The 16,781-nt window shown below is 42.2% G+C and overlaps 1 protein-coding gene across 6 annotated transcripts in view; it reads left to right on the top strand.

Annotated features, from left to right (window-relative positions):
• The window catches only part of LOC110970682 (ras and Rab interactor 2-like), a 153,980-nt gene that overhangs the window by 88,119 nt on the left and 49,080 nt on the right, over positions 1-16,781 (top strand). For all 6 annotated transcript variants that reach the window (XM_051959585.1, XM_051959583.1, XM_051959581.1 and 3 more), the window contains one exon: positions 4,363-4,463. In XM_051959585.1, the coding sequence (XP_051815545.1) occupies positions 4,363-4,463 (101 nt within the window). The remainder of the gene's footprint in view (positions 1-4,362; positions 4,464-16,781) is intronic.

The following is a 16,781-nucleotide window of genomic DNA, read 5'->3' as shown; positions in this document are numbered from 1 at the left end:
GGCCGGGACCCTTGGAGCCAGACTGTGGTGCGTGCGTTCCAGCTCCAGGTCCAAGTTCTGCAGAGCATCCCTGGTCACTTTCTTTAACAGCGTGGCCATGAAGAGCCGGGCGTCGGTCCCCTCCGCGCCTTCCGGGATACCGATCACACGGAGGTTCTTTCTTTTGGAGTGTGAAATCAGGTCCTCCACAGCCAGCTGAAGTTTCTCTTTCACCTGCTTGGCCTTCTCCAATTGCAATCTCAGTGCGGTAACGTCTTTCTCCAAAGTGGTGATTCCGTCGGAGTGAGCAGTGAGAGCCGTCTCCATAGCTGCAATGGTGACGGTGTGTGAGGCTATGGTCTCGGAAATCGTTTGGAGTGAGGCTTGGATTGGAGCAAGCCGTTCAGGGAAGCGGTGAACTCACTTGTTACACCTTTGTGCAGCTTTTCCAACTCAATGTTAGCGGCTCCCCGCTAGCTACAGTAGCGTTAGACGTCTTGCTAGCCTCCTTATCCTGCGGGCTAAAGTGCTGAGTTAACTGGAGTTGATTTTTACCGCGAGTGTTATGAGATTTGTTCATTCTGGCGCTCGCTGAGGTGCGGCAGAGTATCTTGTGGCTTAAGAGGTGAAAATTGGTACAAATCTCAGTATGTAGTGAACAGAAAAGAGCTTAAGTATCAGGGAGCAATTCACGTGCATCTGATCACTCTGTCGCCATGACCGGAAAGATGCGTCCCATCGTTTTATTCATCCTCTGGATGTTCTGGAAAATGACAGTGGTCAGGTCTTAGTCTCTTCTGTTGTGTTCCAAGAACTGATCCTCTGACTTTTGCATTTGAAATGGAAAACCTCACTTCTTTTGTTATGTAAATCCAGAATTTGCGTGCACTATCTAATCAAACCAATTGTAAGGATTTTGTGTCAAGTTCGTGTATTCCAAATAAACTTTTATCGGAGCTTGTGCTGAGTGATGTAGATGAAAAACCTATCATGAAATATCATAGCCTATTAATCAAGGAGCACAGGAAATATTTTTATTTTTAAGACAACTAAAAATGCAAACAAATAAATAGATTTATACACAAATATAGAAAACTGTGGCAAAACAAATATAGACCTTTTTCCGAAACGTCATCATCGAACGTCACCGCCGGTCACCGGCCCTAGCAACGCAATTCCGCCATTTTAAGAGGGGTATGCTTTGCCTTGACGACCATTACTTTCCCACGTTTCCCTCCTGATTTGAACGACCAAAAGCAGATATGCCCAAAACCTGCGCTGTTTTTGGCTGTAGTTCTCAGTCGTGGAGCAACAAGAACATTTCCTTTTACAGGATTCCGACTGAAAAGGGCCAGAAAAGGAGTTTATGGCTCACAGCATTGAGGCGGATTAACAATAATGGAACCACATGGAGCCCACAGTCAAAATGGTCCTATGTTTGCAGTCAGCATTTCGTCAATGGTATGTTGTGTTTCATGAAATTATTACCCCTTAACTGATTTTCTGAAATTATTAATTATTAAGCAACCACTTGCACTTCAGTGTCCCGCCCGCAGTACACTTTGAAATCTGCATAAGGAATTTGCTAAATGTCTGAAACTGCAAACGCGATTATACAAACACTATACGCCGATGGAAAGCTTAGATTCTCATGAATCCGCCGGTATAAACCACTTTCAGATGTGATTACCACAGCGGGTAATATAACCACATTTGTCCGACAAACAACGAATATCCATCCATCCATTCTCTATACCCGGCTTCAACATACACAGCGCGACTCACATTTCCGGGTTCATTATTACACACAGATGAAAATATTCCACAAAAAACGGCCATAATCCAACCTTGGACATCCAGACGAAACAAGCCAGTAACACATTTTGTCCAAAATATATCTTGAAGTCGGTATAAAATCCACGAATAGGTCATTTTCAAGGAAATGCACCTCGCGATGCGCATCCAATATTCCCTGTATTTCTCGTCATATTTTTATTTACAAATAGAATATTAGCGATTTTTTTGTACTGAAAGTGGCTGGAATTGACTGCAGCTTATGATGTCTATAATTATCTGAAATGTTGAGGGCTAGCTACTTAGCTTAGGCTAGTGCTAGCTGTGCTTCCCACACTGCTATTTTTAAACCTTCTCTCCTCCCTTTCTGCTAACTACTATGCTGTAATCAGCAGCATTGTCCTCATCATTGTTAGCACCTCATACCCTTGGACCTAGGGTGGGTAGAGCTCATTTACAGGTATCTGACTCTTAGTTTTGATAATGCACATCTAACTAATATACATACACTACTTCCACTTGTAATGGCTCACCCCGTTAGCTTAACATTAGCTTAGCATAGCGGAGCTGGTGTAGCCGTATCTTACAAGGCATTTATCATTCTGACATTGACCTGTATGCACAAAAACGTATAAATATAAGCATACCTCAAAGAAAACGTATGAGTCCAGGCTTTTATAAGTCTTCATCTTCTCCATTGTGTGGATGCCTGGGCTGTTGATAAGGCACTCGTAAATGGAGTGCCAATGAAGATCTGGACACGTAGTAGGGTCATTTTCCCATGATCCCAGTGCAATTTGGTACGGACATGACTGCAAACCAACCAGTTCTATTTTTTCTTTATACCGTAGCTTGGCTTTTGGCTCAAGATTTCTGAAATAATCACCAGACGTTTTTCTCCGGGTCAAAACCGCGTGGTTTCGGCGGTCAAATCACGGTTCCTAATGACTTTGTTGCCCCCTCTTAAAATGGCGGCGTGCGTTGCTAAGGAAAGTATGGTCACGTGTCCCAGACTCTGACGTCACTGCGAAAAGGTCTATTACCTTAATGTGGTTTAAGTAAAGAAAGCAAGTACAACCAGAAGACAAATGAATCAGGGAGAAGCTGAACACTGAGGGTAAAGTTCAGAATGGCTGTACTGGCCTCTGCACACCGCAGTGTCCAATCTGTCAACTCTTAAAACAGGCCACTGGTAGTGCATTGCTCAGGTGGAGTTAGTCGAGGATGCAAGGAAAGAGGGAATCTTTTTTGTCATTTTTTTGGGCCTTTTTTTGGCTTTATTGGACAGGTTAGTAGAGAGGCAGGCAGGAAAGTTGGGAGAAGAATGAGAGGAAAACCTGCAGCAAAGGGCCGTGAGCTGGAATGGAACCCAGGCCACTGTGTCGGGGACTATAGCCCCTGTTCATGGGCTCAAGGTAGTGGGTATTTTTATACTGCAAAGCCTGTTGTATGGGCAACTGTTGGTCCCTGCTGGTGGAGGCCTCCATCAGGGGAGGTCTCCAACTGCAGATTGTGGCAACGAGAGGCCCAGGTGTCAGCGGCCTAACATGCCTTTCGAGAGCTGCACGGAAACCATGTGCAGAGCAATAGAGGGCAAAGAGGGATCCATTATCAAGGTATATAATTGACCATTTTGTGTTGTCCCATTGTGATATGTACCTGATATATTTCCAGTGAAAGTACTCAACATTCTATCAAACTTTTTTCTTATTGTACTAATAAAATATCTTATGACCATACGTATTCCTGTTGTTTTATCACCTGGACCTAATTGAAGTTACATTTTTGTGCTAAACACTGTGAAACTGATTTTTATCCCTCTAAGCAGTTTTCCTGAAGATTTGAACACTAAACAATTAATTCAATTCAATTCATTCACAATTCAAATAACTTTATTTGTCCCCAAGGTGCAATTTAATTCTACTCCTTTAACTTCTCATACTCCTCCTCCAGGCTGACCGACTGCCTCTGCATGTTCACTTTAGCCTCCAGGGCGGGATCCATCTTTCTTTTGAGCTTTTGGGCATCATATCGGATTTGTGTAAATTCTCAATGTAAAACAATGAAGATCGCTGTGGCACCTGTGATTTCTGTCAGCAGTCATCACAGTCAGACTGATTTGTACATTAAAGATTCACTCACAGACATTCTTTTATCAATCGTTTCCTGTGTAGTAATTTTGGTTCGTTAACGGGAAGTGGTGTCAGTGGGTAGTGGTTAGGCTGAAGGTAGATTGTCTCACATGCACACATATGTTTGCACGTCTTTGCAAGAACTCGCATTGACAAAATTCATTCCTGTAACAATATAGTGCTAAACCCCCCCTTATCCTAACGCAAAGTAGATCTGATTCCAATGTAATTCCAAAATCAAATCTGAAATGTCATACAGCCTTTTAAAGCCTGAAATGTCCTAATTTTTCAACATTTCCCTTTCTACTCCATGCTCAAAATGATTCTTGCAAAAATGTTTCATACCAAATGAAAGACAATATAAACATCATCTGCAGATAAACATATATTATTCTGTTAAAACTGACCTCTGCGCTGTTGTTATTCTTAAAATCAATGCGTTGTTGTGTCTTTCTAGCTGATAGACTCATTGGCCTGGGAACTTGGCACGCTGAAGAAGGAGATGAGGAAAAAGATTGACTCTCCAGAAGGAATCCAAAAGACAGATACACTTCTAGGGTGAGTTCATACTGTGTCTGTATAAAAGACAGTTTGTGGTTGTAGTAGTGTGTTTGCTTTCATGTGCATGTACATACTTTTCTCTTCTCCATCCAGTATTGCAGTTTGTGTGTGTCTTGTGTGATCTTTAATCTTGTGCTTTTCCATGTGGCTACCAGCAGATAGCACTTTTGACAGACCTTAAGTACTGTGTGTGTATGACAAGCTGGTTTAGTGTGACGAGCAGATTATGGCACAAAGTTGTCATCGAGCTATGTCAAGAATCAGAAGATAGCATGACATCAGACTAGCTGTCAGAAAACATTTTTTCCCACTTGTCTTTGAACCTGGATATTAACATCTTAAACTTGTTCAAAAACATAAAATAAAAACTCAGTCTAAAAACTCAATCTTCATGTAGTGTGATCCTTGCAAGATCAACAATGACAGTTATAAAGCTGATATGCATAATTTCGAGTTAAATACCTTAGCTGGAGTGTTCAGTGTGAATGCCTGGTGATTAATTCCTCTTTTAAGACACAGTTAATGTATAATTCAGAAAGTACCTAGTAGGTGTTAAGGAAGTATGAAAAATACTGGTGGGCAGTGTGACAGGAGAAAAATTATTTGTGCATTATTGTTCAGCTTCACTATCCCTTCACAGAAGATGGTCAAGACACAGTTTCTGCTGAATTCAGAAGGTACCTAGTAGGTGTTGAGGACGTGTGAAAAAAGTTGTCTGTTGTCTGGCAGTGTGACGTAGACTGGCATGAATTCCTGTTCATTAACCTTTTTTTAAAATTATAGATGTTAAACTCACAGAATTAGCCTTCTCATACTCCCAAACAGCATGGATAATACTGACAATTTTCTGCATCACACAAGACACCTTGTCTGGAATCAAAGGTCTGAAATTTGGACTCATTAGATTGAAGCAGATTTCCACTGGTCTAATGTCCATTCCTTGTGTTTGTTGGCCCAAACAAATCTCTTCTGTTGTTGCTTTTCCTTAGTAGTGGTAAAGGTCTGATTTGCTCAGTCTCCACTGAACAGTTGATGTAGAGATGTGTCTGCTACTAGAGCTCTGTGTGGCATTTATCTGGGCTCTAATCTGAGGTGCAATTTTGGAGGCTGGTGACTTGGATGAACCTATCTTCAGCAGCTGAGGAAGGTGATTGGTCTTCCTTTCCTGGGGCGGTCCTCATGTGAGCCAGTTTCGTTGTAGCGCTTGATGGTTTTTATGACTGCACTTGGGGATACGTGCAAAGTTTTTGTAATTTTCCAGACTGACTGACCTTCAGTTCGTAGCCCTATAAGGTACAGTCAATTCCAGCCATTTTCAGTACAAAAAAATCGCTAATATTTTATTTGTAAATAAAAATATGATGAGAAATACAGGGAATATTGGACGCGCATCGCGAGGTACATTTCCTCGAAAACGACCGATTCGTGGATTATATACCGACTTCAAGACATGTTTTGGACAAAATATTTTACTGGCTTGTTTCGTCTGGATGTCCAAGGTTGGATTATGGCCGTTTTTTGTGGAATATTTTCATCTGTGTGTAATAATGAACCCTCAAATGTGAGTCGCGCTGTGTACGTTAAAGCCGTGTATAGAGAATGGATGGATGGATATTCGTTGTTTGTCGGACAAATGTGTTTATATTACCCGCTGTGGTAATCACATCTGAAAGTGGTTTATACCGGTGGATTCATGAGAATCTAAGCTTTCCATCGGTGTATAATGTTTCTATCATCGAGTTGGCAGTGTCGTTCTATTTCGAAAAATGCTTATGCAGCTATCAAAACGGCCCGCCCGCGGGCCACTGAACCATAACAGGTTAAAGTAATGATGGACTGTCGTTTCTCTTTATTTAGCTGAGTGTGCACCCGTCAAAAGCTGCTGGTCCTGACGGTATCCAGGGGAGGGTACTGAGGAACTATGCAGACCAGGCACCAAAATCTGTCACTATTGTACCCATCCCAAGAAACAGTCAGTCAGCAATCTGAATGATTACAGACCTGTGGCTCTCACTTCAACTGTGATGAAGTGTTTTGGAAGACTGGTACTGAAGTACATGAAATTTTCACTGCTTCCCAGCCTTGATCAGCACCTATTTGCATACAGAGCCAACAGGTCCACAGCCCTCCACCCAGTATGTAAACAACTTGAACAATCTGGCAGCTATGCAAGGATGTTGTTTGTGGACTTTAGTTCTGCGTTTAATACACTGTGTTTACTGTACTCATCCCAAGCAGACTTCTGTCCAAACTGTGCTAGTGTTCTGTTTCACACAACATTAGCTCACAAGCTCTCTTTCGTGCCTTCACAAAGACTAGTTGTGGAAACCTATGCAGTAGATGCCTTTTCAGCTGACCATTAGTTTCGCTAAAGTCTCCAGAGTCCTTATTCAGTGATACAAACATTTTGGTCAGTGTATCCAGTCCTATGACCTCATTTGCATTTATAACTTTTGGAATGACTACTGTATCACAAAACTCATTAAATCTGTCAGTTTTTCTCACACTCTTCCAAGTTACCTGGTTCCAACTGTCCCCTAATGCCTTTGGTATATGTCCAATAGCAACAACTATAGTATTTTTCTTCTTTTGCTATCTGATCTACACCATCAATTCTCAACAACAATTGAAGATGACCCTTTTTTCCGGCTGCTGTTTTTTGCAGATCTGCAGCATTAAGGGTTTCACACTGAACCAACCATTCGTTTTTTCATTTTCTCGAATGGGATTCATGGATGTATTGTTCTTTGTTACAGATCAGACACAATTCAGGGAAAGAGTCTTTGCGGTAACCCTGACTAGATCTGGCAGTATCCTTTCAGCACACACGTTTTGGCCTTGGTTCACAGGTTGATGAAGCAACGGTATCTTTAAGTTGAAGTCGATATCAGCACTACTGACAGTCAGCCTATATTCCTTTGTTTTGCTGCATGTATGTACATGCTCAACACTACTGCCATCACAATCGGTGCCCTGTGCCATGCATTTCTGGCATTTACCCACTAAATCCTCGACTATGATGTGTTGTATGCCATCTCCATCTATCCAAATTCTCAGTGCACTCCACTATTTTTGACAAAACTTGTTTGAGAAATCGGTACAATAGGTGCATTTTCTTCAGGAAAAACATAACCACAACACAGAAAGGAGGCTGCCATCATATTTGTTTTACACACATTAGAGGGGTAATCTGGGTAATCCTCAGGTATCTGAGCCACCCTATTGGCTAAGAGACTGTGCAGAGCCACCAAGTGGGAAATATCCAAATCACTATTGACCTGATTTGAATGTGATTAGATGACCATTACTAATTAGTGTGGAAGTAGATTTTGGCAAACATTGCATATTAGTGTTTAAACAGACAAACGCTAACACCTAAATGAAAATTGTGTAGTTCCCTGATGGGTCAACTAAAACTGAACATTTTTCCAGCATGCTCCATGGCCTAATATATCTCTGCCCTTTGTTGTTGTCATGCTTGTTCTTCTCACTGTCTTATTGACTCCTTTTCTATATATATTTATATATATTTTTTATCGATTTGGTTATATTTGGGGCTGCACAGTGACGTAGTGGTTAGCACTTCCGCCTTGCAGCAAGAAGATCCCCGGTTCCAATCCCGGCTTGGGATCTTTCTGCATGGCGTTTACATGTTCTGCCTGTGCATGCATAGGTTTTCTGGGCACTCCGGCTTCCTCCCACAGTCCAAAAATATGCTGAGGTTAATTGGTTACTCTAAATTGTCTGTAGGTGTGAATGCGAGTGTGATTGTTTGTCTGTATATATAGCCCTGCGACAGACTGGCGACCTGTCCAGGGTGTTCCCTGCCTTCGCCCGAGTCAGCTGAGACAGGCTCCAGCACCCCCCGCGACCCTAGTGAGGATAAAGCGGTGTATAGAGAATGGATGGATGGTCTTATTTGTACTATGTGTGTACCTTCAGCATGCACTGGAGCGGTTTGCAGATGAATGCGAGGCAGCAGGGATGTGGATCAGCACCTCTAATTCTGAGGCCATGGTTCTCTGCCGGAAACCACTGGACTGCTCCTTCTGGGTTGGCGCTGGAGTTGGGGGGGAGTTGCTACCCCAAGGAGTTTAAGTATCTCCGGATCTTGTTCATGAGTGATGGGAAAATGGAGCGAGAGATGGACAGGTGGATTGGTGCGGCGTCAGCAGTAATGCGAGCATTCTACTGAACCGTCGTGGTGAAGAGGGAGCTGAGCTGCAAGATGAAGCTGTTGATTTACCAGTCCATCTATATTCCAAGACTCACCTATGGTCCTATGCTCTGGGTAATGACCGAAATAACAAGATTGCGGATACAAGCGACTGAAATGAGTTTTCTCTGTAGGGTGGCTGGGCTCAGTCTTAGAGATAGGGTAAGAAATTCATACATCTGGAGGGAGCTCAGAGTAGAGCCACTGCTCCTTTGTGTCGAATGGAACCTGTTCAGGTGGTTTGGACATCTAATTCAGATGCCTCCAGGGAGACTTTCCGAACCCTCCGCCTATGAGGAGACCCCGGGAAAGACCCAGAACCCGCTGGATGGATTATATGTCCAGGGTTTCCTCCAGGATTTTTTTAAACTGTGGGGGAGGTCTGCCCGAGTGGAAGACCGGGGGGGGGGGGACGACGACGACGACAAATTTTGAAATGTGAAATTATGACTATTTCAAACTGAATGTTTTTCTAAATACATTATTTATTATCAGGTTTCCAGTACATTAATTGAAAATAATAATTGAAAAGACTATCTTGCAGTAACAACAAACACAACGACAAATTAAAGCAGCATCTAGAAGAGGCGTCAATCTGCCACTGCCACAGAGCTTGTGCCTTTGCTTTATCCTAGTGCTGTGGTAGCCTAGCTTAGCTAGACTGTATTCCCGTTATAAGGGATATACGGGAATACGGTCTAGCCCTCCTCCATTGACACATTTTGACAGGTTTTCAAGCTCCGAGCAGATCAGACCAAATCAATCAGAGCACAAGAGGCGGGAGTTAACGATGCGTCACCTTCAGGGCCGAGTTGGCGACCGCAACAGAGTGAGGTTTCTCTCGTGCGCTTTCCTCTGTTTTGCACGGGCTGAATTTGTCCTTAAAACCTCAACAAGAAGTAGCTCTTAAAGCTTTTCTTTTTAAAAAGGATGTATTTTTAATTCCGGCAGGCTGTACGATAGAATGCGTAATGCTGCCCTCCACTGTTGAAAGGGAGAGCTTAGATTTTCCTCAGGACCCCTGTATGGCGAAGGAAGCTGTTAGAACTACAAAACATCATGGCGGAAAGGCAATTGTTAGGTCGCTTAGTGATTGCGTCACACATGTGTTACGCTGATTGGCTCTCTCCAATTCAAGCTGTGATCGGTAGTCCCGCCTCTGGGCTAGATTTGGTTCAATGGAGCAGTTCCAGACTGACTTTATGTGTATTTGTAATACACAATATAAAGGCTGTCTGGTCCCCAGGCAAGTGCTGTGGCAACAACAGTAAACAAAGAGGCAAAAAGTAAAAGGCTGTAGCAAAACTATATACAACTGTGCCCTTCTGTCTCCTCATTATCATTTCTATTGACTTGAGGGAATTACATCACGACAAAAGTCTCAAGAACATTGAGCTTGTAAGGTTACCCGAATCTCTTCCTCTGGAACCTTTTTCTTCTTGAGAAAATAGTTTAATATACTCATCTGAAAATGTGACCAGAAAAGAGTCATGGCAGAAAATTACCTGGGCATGACCTAAGCTAACGTTATGTCATGCTGTTCAAAATGTCTATCTGAAATGTAACGGGTTTCCTCTATCAACAGAAAATTTAATTTTACAGTTAAAAAATAATCTACAACAAAATATTATCTCTCTACTGTATAACCAAAGACTCGACATGCTTTATTCGGCCTAGATTAATCTCTCTTTAACAAGTGTCAGTGGTACAAAAATAAAATAAAAATAAGAATCTCTCTGAAATATGATAATGCGTATCCTGTATTAAACAATGAATAACATATTTATCACGACTCAGGATTTTTTCTGTAGCCTAATCCATCTATATTTCGTTTTCACTGGTTTGAAAAAAACTGTATCAAATACAACCTAGTTTAGGTACCTTTCTTTCACCCTTTTCTCTCCCTCCACGTCGGACTGTTGTCTCTACTCTCTTCGCATTTCGCGCGCAGCAGTTAGACAGGCAGGCACTGTTGCCAACTCCTCAATAAGGAAACGTCGCTAGAAGTCGCTAAATGACGTCATCTCCTACTTTGCATATTTCCCAGTTTGCATGTAATTGTAATCAACGTTGTAGGAGAGAGGAATAACGTTGTGGAAGAGACCAAAAAGTGAGTATAAAACACCCAAAATATGTTTTTTCACTAGAGGCTAAATGCTGTGGTTTATTTTAGCATGACAGTGAAGAAACATTTTCCTTTATATCCCGCTCCGTAAGTCTGGATGGGATCTGTAGTGACTTTGCGCATGCGCGATTCATCTGCCGTCTGGCCGCAGAGTGATGTGGGTCTCCCCCTACCCTCACTGGGTCTGCTGCGGGGTTACTGGACTGACAGCCTGTGCTCTGGGAGGGGGAGAAGCTCACAGCAGCACCTGCTGCTTGTTGAAAACAGTAACTGCAGAATGAGCCGAGTTTTCGTATCAGTCTCCAAAACGGCAGAAAAAGTCGCTAGATTTGTCGCTAGTCACTTTTTTTTTTCATATTATGTTTATTACATTTTCATTTTTATGCATTCCAAAACAAAATCACAATAACAATACAAAAAACATAAACAAGACACAAACAAACAGACGCTGCCCGACAAAAACAATCAAAAAAAAGAAAAAGCAAGGCAACTGATTATTTGACAAGCACAAAAACTACAATACCGTTCAAGTAATCTGACATTGGGCAAGAAAGGGTCCCCACACTGCATTGTGTCTATGTTGTCTGTCCATATTGTTCATACGAAGACGTTCCATTTGAATAACAGAAACCATTTCCTTGAGCCAGTGTTCAAAGTTTGGAGGAGTAGTGGATTTCCAGGCCAGAAAAATGCAAAATGACTGTCGATGTATAGATCATCCAGGGATGAGATGCCTTTCTCTTTCCAAGTAACAAAAGCCATGTCCATTTGCCCGGGTTTAAACTGAGAGTTTTGACAAATAGGAGAATATACCGAATCTTTAGGCAATTTATGTACCACTTTAATCTGGCGTAGTATACGCAAGGAATTCCTCAAAACAAAATTTGTAGTTTGTAGTTTGTTTAGAGTAGCACTAGAAAATAAATATGTACTTAGAGAAACATCTGCATCAGAAACCTCAAGTTGTACCCAAGAAGGGAGATAACCTTGCCTTTCAGCATCGGGTAGGCTCCCTTGTTTCCAATATGTGAGGGCCCTCGAGTTAGCAGCCCAGTAGTAGTGCTTGAAAACCGGGAGACCAAGACCGCCTTTATCTGTTGATTTATGAATGTGTGATTTAGAGATCCTATGAGATTTAAACCCCCACACAAAAGGTAAGATTATAGAATCTAATTTCTTGAAGAAAGATGCACTTAAATAAATCGGCAGGTTCTGAAATAAATACAAAAACCTTGGTAAGGTGACCATTTTAATTGCATTAACACGTCCAATCATTGTTAGAGGTAATGTCCTCCAGGCCTCAATATTGCCTTTAAGTTTGTCAAGTAATTCGGCAAAATTTGCTTTACAGAGTTGTTTAGGATCTTTGGTCAATTTTAAACCCAAGTAATTAAAACTATTGCACACAATGCTGAAAGGCAAAGAGTTCAAAAATTCTTGAGGTAATCCGTCCCCTAGTGGCATGAACTCACTCTTTCCCCAATTTATGTTATACCCAGATATCTGGCCAAATGAATTAACATAGTCCAAAAGAACTGGGATAGAGGTTTTAGGATCAGATAGGCAAATAAGCAGATCATCTGCGTACAAGGTCACACGGGTCTCAATCTCATCCAATTTAATACCCTTAATGTCAGGATGTTGACAAATCCCTATGGCCAACGGTTCCAGTGCAATATCAAAAAGTAGAGGGGACAAGGGATCCCCCTGCCTGACCCCTCTGCCCAGAGAGAATTGTTTAGATTTATTTCCATTTGTAAGGATTGAAGATCTTGGGTTTGTATACAGAATTTTTACCCATTCAATAAAAGTGTGACCGAACCCAAATTGTTTGAGAGTTCTAAAAAGGTATGGCCACTCAATGGTGTCAAAGGCCTTGTGTGCATCCAAGGAAAGTATTGCAGTGTCATTATTTTTCTTTTTGTCAGCATACAGACTATTAAGAATTTTGCGAACATTGCAAAAGGAATATCTACCATTTATAAACCCCGTTTGGTCGGGATGTATAATTTGCGCAATGCTCTTTCCCAGTCTTGTGGCCAATATTTTTGTTATTATTTTCAAATCATAATTTAATAAAGCAATAGGTCGATAGCTTCCCGCATCAGCATCATCTTTTCCTTTCTTTAAAAGAACACAGATATTCGCATCACAAAGAGACAATGGAAGTGACTTATTTACAAGGGTATGGTGTATCATTCTTAACAGTAAAGGGATGAGCTTATCTCCAAAGGTCTTATAAAACTCGGGACCGTACCCGTCAGGGCCAGGGGCCTTTCCAGAAGGGAATGCCTTTATCGCTTCCAGAACCTCAGTCGCGGTAAAATCCGCCTCCAAAAGTTCCCGGGAACAGCATTCAATTGTGGAAAGGGTAGAGAACTGAAAAAAATGTCAAAATCTTTATTTGTAGCATTTGTTTTTGACGAATAAATATCAGAATAAAACTCCCTAAAGCGTTCATTAATATCATGTAAATCTGTCAATATTAATCCAGAATTAGATTTAATCTTATAAATGGAGCGCTTTGTCTGTTCCCTTTTTAATTGCTTTGCCAAAAGCTTGTGAGGTTTTTCACTCAGTTCAAAGTTTTTCTGCTTTAGTTTTAAAATCATTTTGCTGACCTGTTCTCCTAGTATAGCGTTATACTCGTATTGTAATCTCAAAATGGTATTGTAGTCTGACTGAAGTTTAGAATTTCTGTAACTTTGATCTGCAGCTTTAATTTCCTCTTCTATTTTGTTCAGTCTGTTACGTTTGACTCTATTACGGTTAGCCTCAAAAGAGATGATCTGTCCTCTTATGTAAACCTCAAGAGTTTCCCATAATGTAGAATCGTTAACTTCACCATTATCATTGGTCTCAAGAAACGGAGAATTTTTTTCATCAATATACTGGTAGAAGGCTGGGTCAGAAAGCAATGTAGGATTGAAGCACCAACTGTAGGTTTGCTTGGGGAGATTGAGTTTGAGATTAATAGTTACTGGGCTGTGATCAGAAATAATTATGTTGTGATATTTACTACAAATAATATTTGAAATTAATTTGGAATCAACTAAGAAGTAATCTATGCGTGTATATGACTTATGGGCATGGGGAAAAAAAAGAATAATCCCGATCTGTTGGGTGCTGTAGCCTCCAGATATCAACAGTACTCTTAGTCTTAATTAAATTATTGAGAGTTTGTACAGAGAGAATGTTAGGTGGAGGAGCTCTGGAAAGTCTGTCCAAATATGGGTCTAAGTAACAGTTAAAATCACCTCCAATAATTAAATGACTCGTGTCATCATCAGGTATCAAGTCAAATACTTTGCGAAAAAAGGATGGATCGTCCGAGTTTGGGCCATACAAATTAACTAACGTGATAGGAAAACGATTGATTTGTCCAATTACAATAATAAATCGACCGTTAGGGTCAGTCACACAAGAATGCAAACTAAAAGGTACAGATTTACGAAACACAATTGCTACACCTCTCGCTTTGGACGTAAATGGAGAATGATAAGTCTGAGAAATCCAATTGGTTCTTACTTTCCGATAGTGTGTTGCTTCGATATGTGTTTCTTGTAGAAACATAATGTCAGCTTTTAGAGACTTTAAGTGTGCAAAAACTTTACCATGTTTAACAGGGTGACCCAAACCACGAACGTTCCATGACACCAAAGACAGTGTGTCAACTAAATTACTCATGTATAGTTAAAACAAAATGCCAAACCAAAAGCAGTTGCAATTAAACACACATTATTAGTAGGATTTGACTGGCAGCTGAAGACAAACAAGCAAAACAAAACAAGACAAAAAAACTTAACACATGATGCACATAGAACATGTGCATGAACAAAACCCCAGCCCTTTGCTTCCCCAATCGAAGCTGAGCTACCTACATTCTCCCCTGGGGCCACTAGGCCAAACAAAAGACGCTTCAGTAACTAACCTATTCTACCGAGCACCTCAAAGACACAAAAATAATACTGAGCCATTACTTCAACAAAGCTGCAAAACATTGTACCAAAAGAACAAAGTTACAGTGTCCTCCGTCTATTTGAGTTCGTTTTCAATAAAGTTGTTGGCTTCAGCAGGACTACTGAACACTTTTACCTGCCCTTGGTGTTGAACATGAAGTCGCGCCGGGAAGCGGAGGTGATGCTGGATGCTTTTCTCCCGTAGAATTCGTTGCACCTCCTTGAAGCTCCTCCGTTTCTCCATGACATCAGAAGTATAGTCCGGGAAAACAAAGACGCGCTTTCCGCCGTATTCCAGGGAGCGGCGTTGCCTGCATATGTGCAAAATCTTCTCTTTATCCTGAGCAAAGTGTACACGAGCTATGATGGTACGAGGTTTGGAGCCCTCGGCCGGCTTTGGCTGGAGAGTGCGGTGTGCTCTATCAATAACCACTGGCTTGTCGAAGTTCTCCGCACCGAGTAGCTTGGGGATCAAGTGGGACACGAAATCAGTTGGGCGACCTTTTTCTTCTCCTTCAGCGATTTCCACTATTTTGATGATGTTCCTTCTCGATCTCCCTTCTAAATCGAATAGCTTGGTGCGGAGAAACTTGTTTTCTTGTCTCAGCTCATCCAGGCCAGCCTCAAGCTTCTGAATGCGCAGCTCGTGGCTTGCGGCCTGATTTTCCATGTTGCCCATCTTCTCGGCCAACTCACCATGACCATCGACGAGGCTTTGGATCTTCTGTTCAAACTCGTCAAAACGAACATTGATAGATCGGAGGATGCTCCTTTCGATTTTTTTCCAAACCAGTGGTAGATCACCATCCTCATCGCTATCCTTGCTGTGCCTTTCGTGGCTAGCTTTAGCACTAGCGTTAGCTTCCTTGTTAGAGCGACCTTTCTCCTTACTCGACATTTTTCGTTTGCAGGTGAAAAGACTATGGCTCAAACGATGAAGGGTAGTCCAAACAATGTGACGGAGGCACAGATTCTGGCAAATATGGATTTAAAACATGAAAATTGTGTTGTGCCTTGAGGAGCTACGGAAAACACGTCTACCCTTCAGCCATCTCATGAGCGCCCCCCGTCGCTAGTCGCTTTTGATCAAAAAAAGTCGCTCGGAGCTTTGAAAAGTCGCTAGATTTAGCGAGAAAGTCGCTAAGTTGGCAACACTGCAGGCAGGTGCCAGGCAGTGACTCCGGTGTTGGTTTTTCAAAATAAGAGTAGGGTATTTGCAGCGTAGCCTCACATTTCACGAAAAACACCACGTTTTGTGCCGAAATCACATTTAATACAATAATCGTCATTAATATAAACATAAAACAACATAAAAACAAGGTAAAAAAAAAACATTCTGAAGGTGTGGCGGCTTTTATTTTGCCGTGGCGGTGCGCCACAATCAATTACATGTAAAGGAAACCCTGATGTCTCGTCTGGCCGGGAATGCCTCGGGATCCCCCAGGAGGAGCTGGAAAGTGTTGCTGGGGGGAGGGACGTCTGGAACAACTAGCTTCGCCTGCTGCTTCCACCACCCAGCCCCGGATAAGCGGAAGAAAATGGATGGATGTACTTTGCACCACAAGAGTTGTCTTTAATTTCGTTGTGCATTGTGTGCGTATGACAATTGAAAGCATTCTATTCTATTCTATTTTATTATGTATATGTATGCTAATCGAACTCACGCCCCTACCACTGCTCAAGGCGCCAAACTCACAGTGATAGTCAGCCAGCCCGGAAGCTCTAACACTGGCAAGCCCGGCATCCTGACCACCGGCTCCTCTGCCACCGACTAGCCCAGCACCCCAACCACAAGCTCCTCCACCACCAGCTAGCTCAACAGCCCGACCACCGGCTCCACCACCGGCTTGGCCAGAATCCCCACCACCGACTAGCCCGGCAGCCCCACCACCAACTCCGCCACCAACTAGCCTGGTCTCCCTCTATCTATGGCAGCTGCAGGTACTTCATTGGCGATGGATAACGGCCCTCTTCCCGTCTGAACACCTCTTCTCGCCGTAGACTCTTGAGGGAGG

Source organism: Acanthochromis polyacanthus, chromosome 15 (assembly GCF_021347895.1).
Source record: "Acanthochromis polyacanthus isolate Apoly-LR-REF ecotype Palm Island chromosome 15, KAUST_Apoly_ChrSc, whole genome shotgun sequence".
Lineage (NCBI taxonomy): Eukaryota > Metazoa > Chordata > Actinopteri > Pomacentridae > Acanthochromis > Acanthochromis polyacanthus.
Note: the sequence above shows the minus strand (reverse complement) of the source record. Positions and strands in the feature narration are given on the sequence as shown.